General features: G+C 45.3%; 1 protein-coding gene across 1 annotated transcript in view; it reads right to left on the bottom strand.

Moving 5' to 3' along the window:
* LOC119173709 (glutamate receptor ionotropic, kainate 2) overlaps positions 1-23,561 on the bottom strand; it is a 114,754-nt gene that overhangs the window by 66,031 nt on the left and 25,162 nt on the right. Inside the window, exon 3 of the mRNA XM_075895951.1 lies at positions 14,183-14,392. Coding sequence (XP_075752066.1) covers positions 14,183-14,392 — 210 coding nt within the window. The remainder of the gene's footprint in view (positions 1-14,182; positions 14,393-23,561) is intronic.

The following is a 23,561-nucleotide window of genomic DNA, read 5'->3' as shown; positions in this document are numbered from 1 at the left end:
CGCAAGCAGCACTGTCCTCCATGCCGATTCGGAAGGCGAAAGCTTTGGTGAAGGTGACAGAAAGCCATAGTCGGCAAAGCACCGTTGTCTCGAGTCGGGAGAGTCCAGACGGAGGCCGGAGTAGACGAGACGTGTCCAGTCTACGCAGTCGCGTGTGCCGTAAGCACTCGGTGTTCCACAGGGATTTTAATTCTGCATTAGCGATTTTTCCGATGGTCATTGCAGCATCAGTCCTTGAAAATGGTATAGATTTTTCTTCACCATCTTCGTGTGCTGATCGGGCAGCTGCATCGGCATGTTCGTTGCCCAATATGCCGCAGTGACTTGGAAGTCACTGAAATATGATTCTGTGTCCTTCGTCGAAGAGGTGGTGAAGCAGCTCTCTAATTTCCAGCACTAGTTGTTCATGAGGTCCCCGGCGTAAGGCGAATATCAAACACTGTAGTGCTGCCTTAGAGTCCGTGAACACGCTCCATTTCTTGGCTTCTTAGTGTTTAATGACTTGAATTGCGCTACGTAGAGCAGCAAGTTCCACAGCTGTCGATGATGTCTGGTGGGATAAACAAAACTTCACCGTTGTCACTGTTGCAGGAAAGATCACCGACCCTGCAGAGCCATATACTTTAGTTGAAGCGTCAGTATATAGATGAGTATGCTCACTGTATTTCTCATATAACAAGAGAAGAGAAAGCTGCTTTAGCGCTGGAGATGAGAGCCGGGCTTTTGACCCTATGCATGGAACCGTGAGTTCAACATAAGCATAGGTCATACTCCATGGGGGAGTTGAAATCCTCGATGGAGTCGTATAACCCGTAGGAATACGTGTTCGATATGACAAGACTGTCTGGCAAAATGAGGCACGAGGTCGGGCTTCTGGCAGTGATGCTAGATGATGGGCAGGGGCACGAGTAAGATGCCTCACGTGGGCTTTAAGCACTTCCATCATGATATGCGTCTTTAGCGGGTAGTCATTAGCGATCTCGATTGTCTCAGCTGTTGATGAACATCGCGGTAGCCCCAGACAAGCTCGAAGAGCCATGGTCTGGATGCTTTCGAGAGTCCGAATGTTGCTTCTACAGGTGTTGGTCAACACAGGCAAACTGTAGCGCAAATAGCCAAAAAAAGCGTCTTGTACAATTGCATCATTGCATGTACTGAAGTCCCCCAGGTTTTTCCTCCGAGATACTTGAATAAGTTAGCAATTTCTGTCAGCCTCTTCTTCAAGTGGGCCACATGTGGGCCCGAGCAGAGGTCTCTATCAATTAATACGCCTAGAAATCTGTGCGTCCTGACATATGGTATGACTTGGCCATCGATTGATATAGCGTATGGTCTCATTGGCTTTCGACTAAAAGCAATCAATGCACATTTCGCTGACGAGATTTTTGGACCCTGGTCCTTGAAGTACACTGATACCAACGTCACAGCTTTCTGAAGTCCTGCGCGTACCTGAGGTTTTGTAACGCCAGATGTCCAGACGCAGATGTCGTCAGCGTACATGGATACCTTGACCACACTTGGTAGTCGTTCTACAAGACCAATGAGAACGAGGTTGAGGACGGTTGGACTCAAGACGCCACCTTGCGGGACTCCACGATGCGTTGGTTGTTGGGAAGTTGGACCATCTGCAGTGTTCACAAACAAGGTCCGTCCTTGTAAATAACTGCGTATCCAACAATACAGTTGTCCGCCTAGGCCCACTGACTCAATGGCTTCGAGGATGGCGTCAAGTAGAACGTTGTCGTATGCTTCTTTTACGTCAAGGAACATGGCTGCAGATAGTCGTTTACCCGCCTTTTGTTGCTGGACATATGTGACGAGATCTATAAAATTGTCGATCGAACATCGGTGACGGCGAAAACCAGCCATGGCGTTCGGATACATCTCATAGTATTCCAGGTACCATTCAAGACTGGCAAAGATCATTCTCTCCATGACCTTTCCTACGCAACTTGAGAGTGCACTCGGTCGGTAAGAGGCAATGTCCAACGGAGATTTGCCAGGCTTAAGGATCGGTACCAAGCAGCCAATCTTCCAATCTTGCGGAACGACGCCAGCTTGCCAGGAATCGTTGAATATGTTAAGGAGTGCTTCTCGTGCCCGTTTACCAAGGTTGCACAGCATCTTGTATGAGATGTCATCCGGGCCAGTTGACGACGACTTATTACATAAGACGAGCGCCGCATCGAGCTCCTGTGATGTAAACGGTAGATCCATGCGTGGGTCCCGTGAGTGAGGGATATGATTCACTGTATGTAGGCTTGTGTACGCTGTCTGGCCCACGGTCATAGCGCAGAAATCTTCTGCTACCTCAATTTCCTGCCGGTGGTGAAAAAGTGCAGGGGCTTTGAAGGGAAAACGCTGCTCTGGAACAGAACGTAGGCCTCGCACAACTCTCCATATCAGAGACAGTGGTTTATGAGGATCTAGTGACGCACAAAACTTCCTCCATCGTTGGGTGTCTAATTTGTCAAGGTGTCGTTGTATCTTCTTTTGGATGCACCGGGCTGTCCGTAGATCGTCTGTGGAATTGGTGCGTCGGTATCGTCTTTCGGCACGATGGCGTATCGCACGAAGTCACTCCAGCTCGAGGTCATATTCAGACTACTTCGAAGAGCATATTATTGTGCGCATAGTCGCATGTGCAGTTTCCTTAGTAGCTTGCTGAAGACCATTGGACAGGCCTTCTTCACAAGCATCCTCAAGTTGAGTTTTGAACACACTCCAATCTATTCTTTGTGTTGTGGTAGAGGAGTACGTGTTCGAAATACCTTTATCTTCAGGTAAGTGGGGATAAGGTCGCTTCCGTGTGTTTCAATGTCCAAAAACCACTTTACCCGTGTAGCAAACCGGCGTAAAACAAAGGACAAATCAAGGCAGCTGCTATATGTAGCGCCTCGTAGAAACGTAGGACTGGCATCATTCAGAAGGACGAGACCATGGCTGGAAACCAATGATGCTAGACGGCGTCCTGTTGAATTAAGCCTTGAGCTTCCCCAGATGGGATGATATCCATTGAAATCCCCGGTGATAACCCACGGACCCGGATGTGCCCTTAATATGCCGTCTAGTTTGTTGGCGTCGAAATGACTTGATGGGGATATATACACGCATAGCAGTGCGAATGTCACCTTTCCTTTTTTGACAGACAAGCAAACATACTGATTGCCATCGTGAGGTTGCCCTGGCTGCACGACGTAAGTAAGCTCCCGGCGAATAAATACACAACCTTGCTACTTTCGATGTCACTTGAAGAGAAAAATGACTCGTAGCCGGATAATCTAATTGGGTGCGATAATTTTGGTTCACATATAAGCATAATAGGAAATCGGTACAGATGAACAAACTGGCGAAAATCAGATATGCGAGATCTCAGACCTCTTGCGATCCACTGGAAAATCGACGCTTCTTTGACCTCCTGACGGAACGACTTGTGATTGTCGGTCATGGCTTTACTGGAGGCTTGCAAGGACCGGACTCAACGCGTCCAGCACCTGTAGGCCGCTCCCAGCAGTTGGCGTATTGATGCTTGTCAGAAGACTTCTGATGATACTCACATCGAATCGCAGCATAGGAATAATTTTACGATCTGCTGTTGGAGCCTCGTCACCAGCAGCATTGGCTTTCACTGGGAGCAGAGAGCGGGAAGGCTGCTCGGAAGACCGTGCGTTCGCAAGCACTGGCCAGTATTCAGGGGAGAGAGGCTTCGCCAGTGGAGGTATTTTTGTACTCTCTGGCTTCCTACGGGATGTTGATGGTGGTGTAGACCAAAGTGGGGCATGAATATTACCATGACTGGAGCGCTTCCGTCGGTGGCGACGTCAACGCCAGATTTTCTGTGAAGCTTCTCCATGGGTGGAGTTATCCTTGATCATTTCTTTCAGGATACCCATTTCTTTCTTAAGTCTTGGGCATTCTTTAGACGTGGCTTTATACGTACCTCGACAATTGCCGCACCTATAAGTTGTTGCACAACAGGTGTCTACAATGTGCGCCTCCGCGTACCGGGGGCATACGGTAGAGTTCGCACAGATGCCCTTGACATGACCGATCTTGAAACACTTGTGGCACTGAAGCGGCTTTGGGACAAAATGCCGTACCACATGCCGGAAATGTCCCACCTTGACGTGCGTAGGGATTGAGTCGCCCTCAAAGACTATCTTAACGCAGCGGCTGTTCTCGAGACAGCTTATATGCTTAATGACCACTCCTTCTTACGCCGGTTTTATCAGAATGGGTAGATCCGTGTTTGGGATTGCCAAGTCAATGTCGTAAATGACACCTGCAGTGCAGGTCCCAGTCATCGGTACGACCGCTCGTACTTTGACATCTCCAAACTTTGTCATCATGCGAAGCTTCTCCAGCGTGTCTGCATATGTTGTCTCAACAGCTAAAACGCTCTTGCGTGTGTTTAGCCGGACCTCTTTGATTTCATTCTGTGCTATTCCCTCAAGAACATTGGAAATGGCTTGCCTGTTCAATTTTCGAAGCCTGACGGAAGGATCCACGGGCATGAAGAGAATGGTATGCGACCAGCGTTCACTCCTTGCCTTCACGTTTGACGTGCTTGCTGGTGATGACGTCTTGATGAGCCTCCTCTTAGCCTTTCGGCTCATCACAGACACGTAGCTGCCATCTAATGAGTCGTTGCCGTCGACTGAGTAGATGTCCGTGTCTTCACTGGAGCTGCACCAAGAGCCTCGTTTCCTTGCGGAGCTTACAAATGTTGAGCTGTAGCCAGACGGACCAGCAGTTCGTTCTTCGTCCATGGGCACGAGAGCAGGAGCATCTCTTGAGCCGTCGCTGGTGATGGACCATGAGCCTTGAGCCACAGAAGAGCTTGAGGGCGCTGGCATTTGACCACGTGGGCCTGTAGAAGTCGCCGCTGCCATCGCCACAAGGCGGGACTCAGAGAGTGTCCCAGGAATTGTGGAAAATATAACGAAAACAATTAGTAGTGACAGACGCGTTCTATCACTAAGTAACTTCGTCGTCGTCCTCCTTGCTGAATTCAACTTTCAGGAGAATTTCATACAACGATTCCACCTCAGATATTTAAGAAAATCGGTTATTTCTCTCCCGCCCCCCTTTTTTTCTTTTTTTTACTTTGTGCCAAATTAAATTTCACAGTCAAAACCCAGTAATCATATTACCCTAGTCTAGAAAATCTATAGGTATTGACTTGCATTAACCACCGGCTTCATGGCCAATCCCCCTTAGTGAGTGAGAGCCACAATAGAAAGGAACAAGCAAGCAAGCAAGCTGGCCCAGGATCGGGTGTTGTATCTTGTTCTCTGTCTCGCTCATCACAAAGGAGCAGTCCGACAAGTGAACCCTCTGCAGAAAGCCACCGGTACGTGTCTTCGTGGTTCGTCGGCAACGAGGGCTTCTCCATCAAGGAACGCCGTTCACGCTTCCTTAGCGATGGGGCCGCACCCGCCACTTCAGCCACCCTTCAGACCACCTGTAGACGGTGTCCAGGCCTCCCCTGTGGTTCTAGGCTATGACCTGATTGAAACCCTGCCACCGTTTCACGGTAGGAATCCGCACCGGCTTCTGTCCCTTGGGAATGCCGCTCACGCTTCCCATGGCCTTCATTCCCATTGCGGTACTCTTTCAACACACGAACCACCAGTGAACGCCGTCCAGGCTTCCCTGCTCGCCAATATCACTGGTGTAAGTGGTGCAACCGCTACTTACTTGAAGACCGCGATCACTGACTCTTCGGCTTCACACCTGACAGCGCCGCGGACCTGCGTCGTACCATCGCGCTACTCTGCGTCAAGACTAACGAACTTACAGCATCCATGTGTGAGCGAGCTACCACAATGTTTCCAGCATTGCGTGACATTAACGCAGTGTTGGATGTAGCTGCCTCACACGACCTTGAGGCAAGCAAAGCGGAGCAACGCAGGGAGATTCGGTCTTCTCTCATCGAGCTCTCACACCAGCTCGACTTTCGCGTCGGTGATCTCTGCGTTGCCACCTGCCACCTCACAATCACCACCCGTCTGCGAACTACCGGAGTTGCACGGGGTCCGGAACGACGCCGACAGCTGGGTGGCAACCATCAACGCGATAGCAATGCGCGAGGCTTGGACGGAATCTCAGAAATAGACCGTGGCTGTAGACCGTCTTCAGGAAGGTGCAGCGGATTGGCACCGGTATGAAGGCTTCAATCAGCAGTCTTGGGTAGAGTGGAGCTCCAAGCTCATAGCTGATTTCGGCTGGACACTCTCCGATCTCCATTCCACCACCCAGTTCAACCTGACGACTACCGAGGATAAGGCACTGGAGGGTTTCCGCCTCCAGGTTGCAGTCATGCGTTGAAGTCCACTTGAGCTTTCGGACTCTTTGCCGTCGTCCGATTCAAGTTCAGCTCAGCGAAGACCACTATCGAAGACGGGCCTCGTGAAGGACGTCACTCAAACGACATACCCACACTGAACCATCCCGAACGTGCAGCTGTACCCTGCATAAGCTTTGATGACCTTTTGGCTGAACGCTCCGCAGGGTACATTGAAACAGGCTTCAAGGCAAGCGTCGCTCTTCCGATGCCCGGTTCCACACCGGGACCCATCTCACGAACTTTCGTGCCAGCAACCAATGCCATTTCCAAGACAGAGCTGTCGGAGACCAACGTGGATAGCAAGGAGACAATCTTGGATCAGTTTGTACCACATCTGCAGTCATTGGCCGAGCGTGTGAGCTACATCGATGCGTTCCAGGCAGAGAGAGCAAACATCGGCCTTTCTGGCAACATGATGTACGATCTTGCCGACGACGACAAGCACGCCATTCTGACTCCTGACGTACAACCTGAACGTCGTGCAGGCCCCCATGAAGTCGTCACCATGAACATCGCCCCTGATTGTTCAGGCCATGACCAGCTAGGTCAAAACAAGAGCGATAACAGCTAGGAAGCTCCGGGCACGTCGCATCATAATTGTGTCCAGTGGCCGGTGAGCATTCACACTCGCCCTCTGTTGCGCAAGCATGTTCCGGCTCGGCATTCAAATGCGCATAAAAACCACACCACCCCACCCAGACGACAAAAATGTCTACTCGGCAAGCAACGACTGCTTCAACACACCCACTGTCGTCCACCAAATCTCTACTTCATGTCACAGCGTCGTAAAGACAGACCACCGAAGTACAGCCACTATCGACCTCCCGATAGACTTGTGGCAGACTCCGGCACCCAGTTCCAGCGTGTCGGACCGACCTCCGAGATGCAGCCAGTTTCGACCACCAGATCTACTTCTGGCAGATACCCGGACCAAATCGCAGCACGGCCGAGAGCGTCAACCGCAAAGGCGCAGCCAGTGCCGGCCGCCTGAGTCCACAGCACTTTTTCAAGAGACATCGTGGCGTGCAAAAGAGTGACCGGCTCGAGGCAGCCAGTGCCGTTCACCAGAGACGCTTTCCCCAGACCGTCACTCCATCTTGCATTGTGGTCCGGGCTGACCACCACAATGCAGCCAAGCCTGACACCAGAAACTTTGCCGCCAGCTCCGCGTGCGCGCAGTCATGGCCGACTGTCATGACCAAGAAAGATGCTGGCGCTTCGGCGCACGCGTAGCTAGGGAAAAGAAGAGAAGAACGAAGTCAGAATAAGAACAGCTGGCCCAGGATCGGGTGTTGTATCTTGTTCTCTGTCTCGCTCATCACAATACATACATACATACATACATACATACATACATACATACATACATACATACATACATACATACATACATACATACATACATACATACATACATACATACATACATACATACATACATACATACAAGGGATGGCCAGACACACGCCTTTAGGAGCTTCGCAAAGTTGCTCTGCTGTGGCGGAACATGCGAGTAGGGTCAGCAATAATGTGAAGAATTGTGCGATTTATATGCTGCATTACTTTGAAGTTGATACCATGTGTCCTACTCTCACTTTTGCCTCTGGCCAAGTGCAAGGCCCAAGGGACGTTTTTCGGCTCTCCCATAGTAGAACCTTGTACTCTAATTCGTAAACGACTTTTTCTAAACAAGTATTTATTCTTTAGCTCTTTTTTTCCCGACGTCCTCATTGGTGCACAAAACATATCATTGTAGTGTATTCAAAATAGCTAACACATTCTTTATATAATCTATTTGACATTGTGGTATTGCTTCAGATTTTCATAAAAAGGTAACATTCTTTGAACGAAGAGCAAAACGTGCGCATACAAAAATGACGTTTTTGTAGTCGCTTCTAGAGGCTAAGTCTACATCATTTTAATACTCCATTGTACAGTTTATAAATACATAGAGATAGACCTGTCTATGTCTCGAGGACTTTTGCGACCAGGCTTGGCCGAGCCGGTGGCAGCGATGTGGGTTTACGGAGACAAAAGCTATTTTGCTTTTTTTTCAACAAACTTAGTAATGATGGACACCATTGCTTTATTACAGAGAGTAAATAAAAAGAATTAAGGAGGGATCAAGAGCATATGCAACCTAAAAGGAAGTCTCTTGACAATATGCGACGCAAACTAAGTTTAAGTATTTGAATGTTTCAACATTTTTTACTGCAGAACAAATGCATAGTTTACAACGCTCGGTGTGATGAAAAGTTTGTATCTACAATTTTTGTGTTTTTGGAGGGCTTGTAAAGCAGATCAATTTAGTGTGTTCTTTCCGTTTACAATTGGGCTGTTTTCTTCAAAGCATGGCATCACACTATGAGTTACACTCTGATGAGCATTACTCGCTTCTTCATAATGTATGAGACGTGTTATTGGCACCGTATCATCTGCATACTGGTACACAGTGGCTTTGCGAACTTCTCAGGGAAAGTAATTCATATATAAATTGAATAATGATGGTGACAACACTCATACTTCTGACACACTATCTGTGATTTATTTTTATATTTAATTACTTCCCTATCAGCCTTAATTACCTGTAACCTGTCTAGTAAGTAATTTTAAAAAAATCATAAAAAGACCTGAAGCTCAAACAAAATTGTTTTTCTAACAAAACACTATGGTTTACAGTTTCGAACGCTCTTGCCATATCTCAACACAGAGCAAAACTGAACAGGCTCTTGTCTACAGCCGAATATATTTCTTCGCTAAACACTTCTAATAATGTTATAGCACAGCGATTACCAAAGAAACCAAAATTCTGGCGTGTTAGTTGCGAAAGTTTAAGTAAGAAGAACGCGATACATTAAAGAAAATTGATAGTATACCTGGGAGAGGATAGCAAAAAAGAAATGTCCATGTAAACTTCTATATCTTTTTTTCCTGCTCTAAACAATTGGTTAGTCATTGCCGTTTTGTCGAAAATTGATTTACTTGTTAAAAATCCAATCAACATGAAGAGGAGCATTTCTGAAAATACGTAAAAATTTCGTGAGAGCACAGCCGCAGCTAACCTATCGAGTCTTGGTTGCTTATTTCGACAAAAAATTGAAAATAAATGTCTTCCCTCGAGAGCGTGGGCAAATAAACAGATGCAGGAACAGTTTCTTTAAGCGTGCACGGGCGTTTCTGGGCATGTGCATTTTAGCAAAACCCGCGAAAAAGTGAATAAACTGGAAACGGTTTGAGTAAATCAACTGGCATGATCTTTTTTCCTCGATGAATAATTATCAAAGCCCACGCTTTTGGCGGACTTTCGTACTCTTGGTTGAATCGTTCCGAAATATACCGCTTTTTCGAGGATCTTGAAAGGGTGACACTCTATTCCTCGGAATTTTATATTCACTTTTTTATGCATAATTTTTCGGTGCTCGCTTGCTGCGTTTCCGTAGCCAGTCTAAAAAAATAGCGCTAATATAGTAATAATAATAATAATAATAATAATAATAATAATATTGCTAGTACCACTTGTAGTAGGAGTAGTAAGTATTACCTCAATATTTAAAGATAAGCACATGCAAACATACAGATAGATAGATAGATAGATAGATAGATAGATAGATAGATAGATAGATAGATAGATAGATAGATAGATAGATAGATAGATAGATAGATAGATAGATAGATAAAGTGAGTCGTCCCAGCTTTTTCTGGGTACCTAATCACACTAGCTCGAAAAATCTAAGGTCACAACTTTTTCTCTTAGAAAGGCATCTACGCAAAGAGTGACATGTGTGGTCTTCTTGGAGTTTCTACTTCCCGTACTGTTTTTTACGTCATAAGTCATCTCCATTTGAGCTCCACCTTTACACACTCTTTTCAGTTCGCACAAAAAAAAGCATTCTTTCAATTCGTCGCGTGCACCTAACGCGTTGGAAAACATGTGCTCACTGGTTTACGCGTTACAATCCTTTTACAGCACTACGTTATGATTCCATGTTAACGCTCTTTCTTTGTAATAGTGCCACGCAGCGTTTCCGGTAGTACTATTGTTCTACTTTTTTTGTCTATTTTTCAATCTTCGCAGAGCTAAGCCAAAGCTTTGAAGCTTTGCGTTGCTCAAAGTACCTTCGGCGCCACTCCACCATGCAGATTTTCCCTACATCATTAGCAAGTTGGCCGCGGTGAAAGAAATAGAAAAATGAGTTACCTAAGCAACAAGATGCTCAAGAACAGAGTAAATGATCTGAAGCATCGTTTTCATGTCGCCCGCGAGAATGACCCGACTTCTTTTTTCGCTCCTCGTTGACCCGAGTGTCTTTCACCTCGCTTGGTGGAAAGGCACAGTGGAGACCATAAATTACGGACCCCTCAGAAACAGGGCTAGTAAGACAAACAAAACTTCAAGCTGAAGTGCCGCCTGTCGACAAAAAACATTTGGCTACACATACCGACAGCCGGCCTCACAAAAAGTCGCCACAGACAACAATGGGGCCGTACCGGGCTTTTGATTTATTTCTCCCTGCCCACCTACATATAAATTTTCTGTTGCACTAAGGTGAAAGCGCTGCAAAATTTGTTTACAACTTGTGAGTACGTTAGGAAGGAAGGAAGAACTGCTGTCACGGCAGTGAAGCTGTTTTCAACGTAGACTTTCGTTTATCGCATGGAAACAGTGAGCACTCAGGACTAAATCTATTATAGTAGCCAGTACAGCCTTAGACACTAGATCAAACTCAAATTTACCAATATTTAAATAAGCGAAGTCTCTGCAACTGTGCTCATTTACCAGCAATTTTTATTCACAAGCTTTGCTTGCATGAAATCAAACAGAGCAAAGCAAGTAGTGCACATAGTGATGAGTACGAAATGTAGCATTACTGCAATATACACGAGAGTATACCTTGACGTTTCTGAAATATAAATTGAAATATGGTGTAAATATATACCGAAATCATCTATTTGGATGAAGGAAAAAATATTGTACTCAACATTGAGGTGCTAAGAGCATTGATATATGTTGCTTTATAACTTTTACTGGAGGTGTCCGAACTAAGGCGTTTACGTAGTCTATTTCTCTGAATGCGATGTGGCAGTATCACTCGCAGTGCAGTAAATGTTTTATAAAAGCACAAAAGAGTGAACAATGACTTCGCTTAGAATAATAAACTTATTCTGAGAACTCTAATGTCGCAAGTTTCGCTGTCCTAAATTCTTGAGTAACGGAAAAAATTTACGTTTAGGTTTCGTTTATAAATCTTGTGCCGAAATCACCGCGCGTGAAGCCCCGAATTTAGAAATGTATTTTTCGTATTGTCGCAACACAAGCTCTACGAGATCTTCTGAAACTCTGTATGCTAGGTTTGGGGTGATGTATTTGTTTTTTATCGATTAGAAGCTACGCAAGAACCCAGTACATGTCTGGAAAATATATCACCTCACCGTGTTTAGTGGGGGATTCCCAAGGCATCGCCTCCATCGCCATTTTCTTCTCGCGCTTTTTCCTGCTCATGAAAGTCACTTTGCGTTATAGGTGGTGTTTCAGCCACTGTGTACTTCACTAGTACATGAAAAATTGGTTATCTATTTCGCGCCCCTTTAAAGATTTTTTGTTACCTAATTTAACGGACAGCAGTTTGTTGTTTGGGCAGGAGATATCTAACAATATTTTATAATAAAACTCCCTTTTGCCTCTTCATTTTTGGGGACTTTTCATAATCACACGCTAAACAATGTTCAGGGGCCGCCACAACAGAACAGGCCCACGTGTAATTGTATATAGCCAAGATTTCTATTGTTATTATAGTATTGTATTTTAGAGTAGGTGGTAAGCTTTTCCTTTTGTCGTTTCGCTTAGAGACGAAACAAATCCGCACACGTTATCTTATATTTTTATTGTTCCACATTGCTTCCGGAACACGTGCCTTTATTTTTTTCGGCATGAGACGCAATGATTCGGATAGGAAGAGAACCAATGGAAAAGGCGAGTCAGAAAAAAAGAAAACAAAAAGGTACAGAGAGAAACCTTTGGCAAAACGTTTTCTTGAAGCAGCGGGATCCGAACATGCGTACCCATGACCCCAAGGAGAGTATCTTTAGAAATCTGCTATCCAGGCACCCTAGCAGAGCACAACATGGCCTTGTATAAGCAGTATTATCGCACGCTGTCGAGAAAGGAAACTGAGAGTGACGGGGAGAAATAGAAAAGGGCGAGGTAGGGTAAAACATAGCGTTGAAGGAAAGAGGTAAATAAAGCGAAAGGGAGGGACCATAATTAATGGCGAAAGATAGATGGGAAGATAAATAAAGAGGCAGCAAGAAGAAGAGAGAGAGAAAGAAAAATATATTTAAAGACAACAAAACAAATATATATAGCAAGAGACTGAAAGCACTAAAAAATAGAGAAAGAGAGAAAGTAGAGAGTTCAATGAAAGAATAAGCGTAAGAAGAAACACAAAAGGCCATCAAGCTGTGCACTTCCCCCCTGCTTAGCAACGCTGTTGCGAAGCTGCCTTTTAATTTTTCAAAAGGCGAAAGCACTTGATGGCTTATGGCAATGGTCTTAAACTCACCTCAGCTAATGTGCCGTAGTTAAAAAAATTAGGCCTTTATATACAATGCACGCTTTGTGAACAAGGTGGAAGCAACAGAAGGAAGGGGGGCAGTGGACACCTAACACGGTAATTCCGAAAAGCGCGTTTCATTAACTAAATGTGATGTCTTTCTGGTGGCAATTTGGCGTCAAGATTAGAGCGGCATATCTACGATGATCTGTAGAGTGACCCGAATACGAACGCCAATTTTTAAATAAATTTCTTTGGTCATCTTTCTAAACATGGCTATGCATGAGTTAATTCACGAAATAAAAGAAAAAAATGCTTCGGACAAGACCCATATCTGCAGCTTACCAAATCAAAGGACTATTATCTGAAATAAGCCAGTAAATATTGCAACATCCCTTGAACAATAACACAATTCATTTTTTGTGAAGCCACGGGTCACAACAATATACGCTGCGGGTGTCAAACACCGCCTTATAGAGTGCGAATTTTGACCGTCACCGTCCTGCGATGGCGGCATCTCGCAACCCGCTTTATCGAGTACGAGTGACAAAAAAATGATCATCAAGAGTAGGCGACCCAGGTTGCAGAATTCTGTGGTGTCATTATGACGTCATCGTGGTCTCACATTGACGTCAGACCACGCAACGTGAATTTAAGACGTCATCATATCGCATGATAGCTTGCTCTAGGTGGTCCAATCACGGAGGAAATGCAAAACTAGAAGGGGTGCCTTTCATCTCGGAGGCAATGTAAAGTCACGTTAGGTTCAGAAGGGTTTGTAAGGGTGGCTGGGCAGCATAAATGCACAGGCGGAGAGGAAAAGTAAGATAGGTTTCACGTTGCAGTCGTGTTTAGTAACTGTACTTAAGTAAACATAGGTTTTCTTTGCCATGTGAGATCAACTTGAGGTAATATTCTTAGGTGACCGTGATATATAGTCGGGTGTAGAATACTGTCAGCAGCGATGACATGTTGTCGGCATTCAACAAACATTACCACGCAGATAAATGCTAGACAACTTCACAGTGAATCTGTTACAGAAACAATGAGCATAACTCCCCGTCAAACTCAGATCACCTTGATGCCCTCGTAGATATAACTTCAACGTTTTTCGCTCTCTTATGTTGTCGCGTCCTCAACCTCTTGCTGAAAACTTTGTAAGTCTGAAATTATTTCGATCCTCAACATTAGCAATCGTTATCCCCTTCATGTTTGAATTCGCAATTCGGACTTATGCATAGCCGTTAAGTAGGTCCACGCCTTACCTTATAAGACTTCTCACCTTTCTTGGAAGAGCGGAAGATGTCCTCTGGCTCTAGTCTCACGCCCGCCAGACTCAAGTGCGGGGTGCTCGGCGGAGCTTGAGTGCCACCGCTTTCTCCATGTTGGGACAGATCTTCTCCGACGTCGCTTGCATTTATATTAGCCCGGTCCAGTGCTTGTGAAAGCTGCTTCGCTTCTTCCGATGACCACGACTGGTCGTACACGACACCTGAAAAACAGTGAGCGCAATGTCTAATGTAAAACTATGGCCACAAGCTTATACCTCCAAATTGTAGCGTACCTATGCCGCATATGTAATGTATTTGAAAAATAAACAAACGCATCTGAAGAGAAGAGAGGAATAGCTAAATGTAAAGGAAGAACAGGAACGTTAGTCATGTCACACTGAAGTTCCTTCCCTACTGAGGAAGCAGGTATTAAGAATATTTCCAGAACTTACCTTGCCAAACATCTGACAAAAATATTAGACACGCCGTAGTGAAGGCCACCGTCAATTTTAATCACCTGGTGTTGTTGTTCAGAGTGCATTGACAGCGGACAGCACACAGAACTGTACCACTTCACCTCCACCTAAATGCAGCCGCCAAAGCGAGGATCAAACCCGCGAGATTTGGCTCAGAATCCAATCACCATAGCAGTAGTCTACTACGGCAGACTAAAGTCAAGGTACAACAATAGAACAAGAGTAAAGAAATATAACCATCTCCCGCTAAAGAGAACCATGTGTACATGCAAAGCAGCGGTTTGTAACGCTTGCACTGGCGGAGGCGTTCACGCTGGAGCTCATGCGGTGTTATACAGAAGAGAAACCTGAGAAGACACAAAGAACATTGTCGGGGCCGATCAGATGTGGAAAGTGTTGACCGGTGAAGTTTCACGGTGCGAAGGCAACGAATCATTGATCGCACAGAACTCAAAGATTGCATGGACCTTCCAGGGAAGCACATCGCACTTGGTGTCCCGAACAACTATTTCACAAATGATGGTGTGCGTTCTAAAAGCCCAAGCTAACAATTCCGACGAGATTTTGCGCTCCTTTTGGGAACTTGAAAACATAGGAATTACGGACACAATAAACAAGCCACCTGAAATGAGCGACACTATGAAGCAGTTTAAGCAAACGATTAGTTTTATAAACGGAAGATATGAAGTCGCACTTCCTTGGAAGAATAATTTCGAGCTTGCAAGCAACAAGCAAGTCGCCGTTACTCGACTGGACAAGCTTGTCAACTGTCTCGACTCCAGGAAAGGACTGCTCGAAATGTATGACTGTACCATAGAGAGCACTTGAGGGCAGGACACGCCGAAGTACTCAGTGATGTACTTGCAGAGGTGACGAAGTTATATTACATGCCGCACACAGAAGTCATGCGTGAACAAGCACTGACGACAAAAATGAGAGTGGTGTTTGACGCTTCGTCACATGCCAAAGGATGCAAGTCCCTTGATGACTGCCTTGAAAAAAGTGATAACTTATACCAAGACCTCGTGCAAATTCTGCTACGCTTCAGAACCCACCCGGTGGCAGTTATCGCGGACATAGAAATGGCATTCCTTCAGATTGCGATTCGGGAAGACGACAGAAACGCTTTCCGCTTTCTCTGGTTTGCAGAAGGAGATTTATCCAAGGGCAAGCTACAAGAGTGGAAAATGACAAGAGTGCCTTTTGGAGCTACATGTAGACCATTTTGCTCACAGCTACTATTCTCTACCACGTGAAAAGAGCACGGGCTGCCATGGCACAAACAGCGCAAGCTCTTGCCGAGTCGTTTTACGTGGATGACTTAGTCACTGGTGCTGACACAGAAGAGGAAGCCGCTAAACTTTGCCGAGAAGCGCGCACAACAATGAAATCAGCCGGCATAACGTTGCGGAAATGGACAATGAATTCAGGAAATTCAACGCGAGCGCTAGAAAATCAGGTAGAATCTACTAGTAATGAGATTGTCGTTCTTCATGAAACATCGGTCAAGGTCCTGGGTTTGGTTTGGAATCCTGCAAAGAATAAATTCAAGTTTTTGGCTGAAAATCTACTCCGGTTTTTGACTGCACAGACGGACACAAAACGATTTGTTTTGCAGTCAGCATCAAGAATATTTGACCCGTTAGGATTTGTAGGACCATATACTCTTGCCATACGAATATTGTTTCAGAAGCTGTGGATAAGAGGGATTGGCTGGGATGAAGTACTACCCAATGACCTGCAAAAAGAATGGGATGATTGGGTCATCCAGCTGCCACAACTGCAAGACGTCTTCGTTTCTCGCTATCTGGACGGCGTAGCAAGAAGCCCAATGTGCTTCAAGTATATGTTTTCTGCGATGCCAGCCCAGCGTCATACGGAACAGCGATATACGTCATGTCAAGTCCTGAGAAGCCAACACTGTTGATTGCGAAGTCCCGTGTAGCACCCATTAAGGAGACAACGCTACCGCGATTGGAGCTGTTGGCTGCCCTAATCGGCTCAAGAATGTTGGCATACGTGAAAAGCGCTTTCAGGAATGTTCAAGTTGACTACACAATGTGGACAAATTCTGCCATTGTGTTGTCGTGGGTAAAAGGTGATGCCAAAAAGCGAAAACAGTTAGTAGCCAGCACAGTCAATGAAATTAGGTGCACTTCAGATTCATCAAAGTGGAGGTACTGTCCTGAAACGTAATACCCGGCTGACGTACTCAGCAAGGCGTGACGCTTGAAAGACTGCTGCACAGCTCAGAATGGTGGCATTGTCCCGAGTGGCTAACTAAACCGATGTCTGAATGGCCCCTACAGTTCAGTGAACTAGACATAGCGCAAGTCACCAAAGGTGAAGTTACAACAGTCCAAGTCGCACTAACGACACGCTTCTCAGTTCCTATAATCGATAATAAACAGTACAGCAGGCTTCAGCTACTACTCAAAGTCACTGCGTGGGTTTTCAGATTTACTGACCGATGCAGAAAAAAAGACGGATCACATGGAACATCTCGTGGCAACAGAAATCCTGAACGTTGAACAGTATTAGATAAGATGTACTCAAAAGCAAGGCTTTCTTGAAGAACTCACCGCTTTGACCAAAGGCCAACCATTCAAGTCTACATCTCGGATCACTGAACACAGCCCTTACATAGACAAAGACAGAATTATTTGGGTTGGAGGCCGTTTATACCTCATGTATTCCACACAAGAGGTCAAGCACCAAATCATAATGCCGTCAGGCCACCACTTTTCGGCACTTTTGGCAAACAGAGCCCATCTTCAAGTCCTACATGAAGGAGTTAGAGATACACTAACGCAGCTACGGGAACGCTACTGGATTTGTCGAGCTCGCTCTTTGGTAAAAAGAGTGCTGCATGGCTGCAGTATATGCAAACGTTTCAGTGCGGGCCCAGGAAGTGCTGAGACTTCTCCGTTAACAAGTCATCGAGTGTCACCAACGAACCTGTTCAAAGTTGTAGAAGTCGACATCGCGAGCCGTCTGTATGCACACACGTACAAAGGGGACACGAAATGCTACGTTGCACTTTTTACGTGCGCCGTATCTTGAGCCGTGCATCTCTAGCTTGTCTCGGAAACGACATCCGAAGCTTTCCTGCTGAGCCTACGACGATTTCCAGCTCGGAGAGGTTTACCTAGGGTGATCTACTCTGACAACACACAAAGCTTTCACAAGACATCGGCAGACATAAAGCGACTACACCGAATGTTCTCTGAAGAGGACGTCGCTGATCACCCCAGCACCAATGGCATTTCGTGGAAGTTTATTGCACTAAATGCTTCTTGGTGGGGTGGATGGTGGGAGCGCCTTCTACGATCAGTGAAGCTTCCGCTGCGAAAAATCATCGGCAAAGCTCGTCTGAACTACGAAGAAATATCGACAGTGGTGGCGGAGGTCGAAGCAGTCTTAAACTCTAGGCCTCTCACTTTCATCGAGACAGAGGCAGGAGAACCTTGCACTTTGACACAAGCTGAACTTCTCGTTGGACGAAGGTTGACTTCTATACCGTGTGCGACCGCTGACGAAGTCAGCAGTAACTCCAAGCGAGCAGACGCCATACGCAGACACAACTACAGGAAGCTGCTGAATAAAAGTTTTTGAAAGCATCGGCAAAATGATACCTGTTGCAATTACGATCTGCACACTTTGGCGACACGAAATCAAAACAGCATTGAAGCAAGAGGACATCGTTCTCGTGCATGCGGACAACACGCCACGCCAGCTATGCAAACTTGCAAGGGTCACGGAAGTGTACCGCAGTGCCGACGGTCTCATTCGTTCTTACAAGATCAAGCTGCAAGGCGGTCACCTTGCGATCAGGCTGATACAAAGACTGTACCCACTTGAACTACGTGTTTAGCTTTGCACGGCCAGGAATGTTGATTATTTTTCACGTTCCAGGCTGGGACAAGGAAACGAGAAACAGAAGAGCGGGAGAGGAGAGACGCGGGGACGCTCTAGTGACAGCAGGGCGCTTTCGAGCGCAGTTAAATGAACAAGTATATTTTGCCTGATACCTTAAAGACTGAGTTGAGCCTGATCACAGTGTCTGGAACGCCATCGCCTTAATAACCTTACAATTCATTCTACTACAGAAGAGCAATAGGTAACCAGCGAAGACTCCCAATGAGCGTTGCTGGTGGGGTGTGTATATAGCTATTCCTCTTTTGTAAACCATAGTACGCGCCATCGACATACTACGCCACATTTGGTGACATCGGGGAGCCGGCCGCGTGCACACGCGAGTCAGCTTAACAGGTGCAGTGCTAGTTCTCACTGGATCGTAGATGGCATTGGCGAGCTTTGGCCTAGATGTCGCTACAGAAACCCTAGTTTCTCGATTGCACCTACCGCTGTTTACAAACATGGAATAGGTCTACAGAAGAGGGGTCTCGAAAACCTCTCGTTAGTTTTATTTACAGTATCTTACAGAGCCCTCGAGGGGCATTGTGTAAGAGGGGCAGTACAGATAGTATGTTAGCAAAATGTATATACATAATATCTACACATACATTGGCAAATAATGAATATAATAGAAAATGCAGTTCAACCTATGAACATGTAAGCAAAATACATTCTAGAAAAGTGAGTCACAGTATGTGAAGGTAATACAAAAAAGCTATTATGACAGTAACTACAACCTAGCAATAGTGCAAAAACATTGGCAACAGTCCTATAAACACTTATGGTTACGAAGATGCGATAGAGCAGTTTTTGGTGCATAATAAAGAGCAGGTTTTGGTGCATGATAGAACTTTGTGTCGTCTTGTTCTGACGCAAGATCATCTGGCTAATCGTTTCACAAACAAATAGCTCGTGGAAAAGCCGACTGGTTGAAAGCGTTAGTATTGCCATACATGCGTGATAAGCTAAAGGTTTTATGTAGTCTGCTCGAAGTTCGATGTGCTAGAATAAGGTGAACAGATGGCATCATGCTGGTGTGGATGAGTTTGTGAAATAGTGATAAAAGTGAGATGTCGCGGCGAATTTTCAGTGGCTCGAGTGCAAGGCTATGTTTAATCTGTGTTACGCTAACGGGTAGCTGTGATTACGCGCTATGAATCGACTAGCTCTGTTCTGTATACATTCTAACTTATCTATGAGGTATTGTTGATATGGTGACCAAATGGAGGATGCGAACTCCAGTTGAGGACGGATTAGAGCGAGATAAGCCAGTTTGCGCATATCGGAGGGAGCACTGTACAGATTTCGGCACAGAAAACCTAATGATCTTGATGTGTTGGCACAGATAGAAGTGATATGTGTGGACCACGAAAGTGCAGAAGTCAAGTTTATGCCTAGGTATTTGTAATGATCAGTGCGTTCTACAATGCTATTATCAATTATGTATTAGGCATTAAAGTTATCACGCTTGCGACTAAAGGTGATTAGTTTGCATTCGGAAATAATAAGTGTCATCTGCCATGTTTTGCACCACTCAATTATATGCTTGAGGTCTTTTTGAAGAGTTAGATGATCGCTATTGTTGCAGATGGGACGATAGATAATGCTGTCATCGGCAAATATACGCATACAAGAGGATGAGTTGTCAGGCAGGTCGTTATTGTAGATGAGGAAAAGTAAGGGACCAAGAACACTCCCCTGTGGTACACCAGAGGTAACGTAACAGAGTGATGAAGAGTGATTGTTGGCGATAGTGAATTGTTGGTGGTTAGTTAGAAAGTTTCTGAGCCATGTTAGCGTGAGTGAATCAAGTTTTAGTGATGACAGTTTTAATATCAAGTGACAACGAGCAACACGATCGAATGCCATTGCAAAATCAAGAAATAAACAATCTGTTTGTAGATTACTGTTCATGTTAGAATGTAGGTCGGTGGTGAACTCAAAGAGTTGAGTCTCGCAAGAACGACCCTTTCACAACCCGTGCTGGTTTGAGTAAAAGAAATTGTTAGATTATAGATACGCATAAATGTTCGAAGCCATGATATGCTCAAGCATCTTGCAACATATGCACGTCAAGGAAATGTGGCGATAATTTCCAGGTTTACTTTTACTACCACTTTTATGAACTGGCACTACCTTCGCTATCTTCCAGTCAGGAGGCAACATTTCTGTAGCGAGTGGCTGCCGAAAAATGTGAAACAGTATATTGCCAGACACATAAACAGTGTTGATTATTATTTTTGAATTGATATCGTCAATACAAGAAGATGATGACATCTTCCGATTTTCAATAATTTTACCTATGCCTTCAACTGTGATATATATAGGTGTCATGAATGAGTTGCCTGAGGCTTAACATGGAACACATATTTGAGATTTTTTAAAAATAGTAATTGACTAGTTTTCTGGTCTATTGCAGTATTGTAGCACTTTCTTCGGGTAAGCTTAACTAACGGGACTGGTCTGAAGCATTTTTTTTGTGGAGACATTGTTATACTCTGGAAGTTACTATGAGTTGGTACATCATCTCAGAAGGAAAATTATATTTCGGAGCTGCTGTCTACATTTTGGTCATTGTGAAAAGCAATACCCACATGATTGGAGAAGCCTGTCGTCGTATCCCTTTGAAAATTCACCCTTATATGGTATGTATGGAAAGGTCTTGGGAGATTTCGTTCAAGCTCTTCACCTCACCTTACTCCCTCCAATAGCGCACCCACCATCTTCACACTTCAGACCCTTGTGAGATCGTGGGACTAAGTTTCGTGACGGCCCAGTAGATGAGGTGAGATTGAAGCCCCTGAAATAAATTGTGCATTTTGTGGACAACTCTGCTATGAAGAAAAAGAAGTTAATATCATTGGTCCTTGCAGAAACAACAATAAAGAAGTTATCTTCAGATAATGACGTATTCTTCCTAGACCAGGGAGATAATCAAAGTGTTGCTCGCTACTCGCAATTCAGTAGTAACACAAATGTATCTGCGCACCGTAATCACGCCAGAAGCAAAAGCTCAACCGCATTTTTGGCTCCCACTGAGGTTGAATGCACATGTACGATGCACCTGCTTGGCTCTATCACTTTTGTAATCAAATGTCCCGCGCATCTCAAAAAGCCCCGTGATTCCCACTGCGTGTTGCTGTACGTTATAGTACAATTCCACCAGTGGTAATTCCGATATAAGTGCCAATGGAAACAGTAAGCGCTCATTGCACGTTCCTTTAACTCCCGTTATCAGTAGAGTTTGCGACAAAGTGGATGGAGACAACCACGAAGTCACCCACCTACAAACCTTGCCTGTGCTGCCTCAATCTATTTCCCCGGAAGATGGCGGAAAACGCATTCTATATACATCAATATTATTCTTACAACGTGCCCATTATTCATACAGAAATATTCCGCAAAGAAAAGCCCAGTAAAACGGTCACACACATGCGCTCACACTTACATATTATAAGCGATAACGCTGGTAACAAAAAGAAAATTACGTCGTAAAATATTTAAAGTTGAGGTAAAAACAGTGGAATCAAGCGAAAAACAAAATGAAAACCCTGGAAATGATTTCGTTTAAGCTTGTCCCAAGGGAAGGAACGCCGAAGCGTGGCGTTACATAATAACGGCTGCAAATACGAACAAAAAAGACGTGACAAACGACAAAGAGAGTCTGATAGCGGCAGATACGCAAATAGAAGCAAATTAAGTAACAATGCAAAAATACCTACAATGCACGCATAAAGAAAAGAAATCTGAGCGTAAGAAAGTACGCAAACCAGAATCAGAACGCCGGCAGCCAAGTGTGCCGCCTAGAGCAGTGTCAGTACACGCTTTTTCTTTTAAGCGCCATTGCCCAGCCAATGCGACATCGATTTCGCCGCAACAGCCCACCATGGTTCCTACATCTTAGACGGAGAAAGCCACAGCCATTGAAAAGCGGCAGCGCCCTTACGGTGGTAGTGGCACCGTCATATGTCCTCAGGTTGTGCGACTTCCTTTTTTCGAGCAGTTTTTCCCTCGCTAGTGCCGTGATAGTTGTTACTTTTTTTTCAAACATCGCTGTGTCGCACATACATTACTTCCAGTCATCGTAGTAACGAGCCGATGGTCCTTCGCGCGCCATAAGAAGCATCTGGCCACTGCCGCGAAAAAAGGACAGCAGATGTATGACATCACCCCGCAGCTCCGCTTTCGCAATGAAGCCCAAACTCCATAAGCGCGAAAATGCACGCGACAGCGACGAGCGACGCGACGTAGATCGTCGTCGCGCGATCAGTCGCTAGCGCAGGCAAACCTCATTCACGCGACGGCTTCGGTGAGCGAATTCCACTGTTGCTGGCATGAGGCCGTCAACTCGCACCTAGAAAACCACGTAGCGGGCGGTTTCCAAATAAAAAATAAGATATATTGTTGTGTAATGGAACGGAAAGTGTTTATTATTGCCTTGCAGCATTTTTATGTGCGCATGCGTAATAAACATTGCGTTATTTCTTGTTGCGCATACGTGACTCGGGCAGGGTCACGTGCAACTATGTAGTCTTCGTCTTTTCCGGTTTTTCGCTATTGGCTGCTTGAGCCCAGCACTTTCGGACGATGAGCGACGGTTTCCAAATCTGGAGAACCGAGCGATCGCGCGAAAATGAGCACGCGACACGTCGCGCGAACGCCCTGTTTCGTCGCTCATAGCGTCGCCCGTCGCTGTCGCGTGCATTTTCGCGCTTATGGAGTTTGGGCTTGAATTATAGTGATGAAAATACGTACAGATTGCGAAAAAAGATATTTCTTTCTTGCCTCGCGTACACCTACTTCTCTTTTTTTTTCAATTGCATGGTCAAAAAGCATGAATTTGAAAAAGAGAGAAACCATGTCAATCACTGTGCGCTTCCAGGCTTAGTTGCGACCGTTTGTGCGCGCGAAACATTGATGGCAGGGAAACTATGGTGCCATATGCATATAACAACGTTTTTTATTGCCTTTTTATACACTACGACAAGAAAAGGAA

This window comes from Rhipicephalus microplus, chromosome 5 (genome assembly GCF_043290135.1).
Source record: "Rhipicephalus microplus isolate Deutch F79 chromosome 5, USDA_Rmic, whole genome shotgun sequence".
In the NCBI taxonomy this organism is placed as follows: domain Eukaryota; kingdom Metazoa; phylum Arthropoda; class Arachnida; order Ixodida; family Ixodidae; genus Rhipicephalus; species Rhipicephalus microplus.
This window is presented reverse-complemented; position numbering and strand designations above follow the sequence as displayed.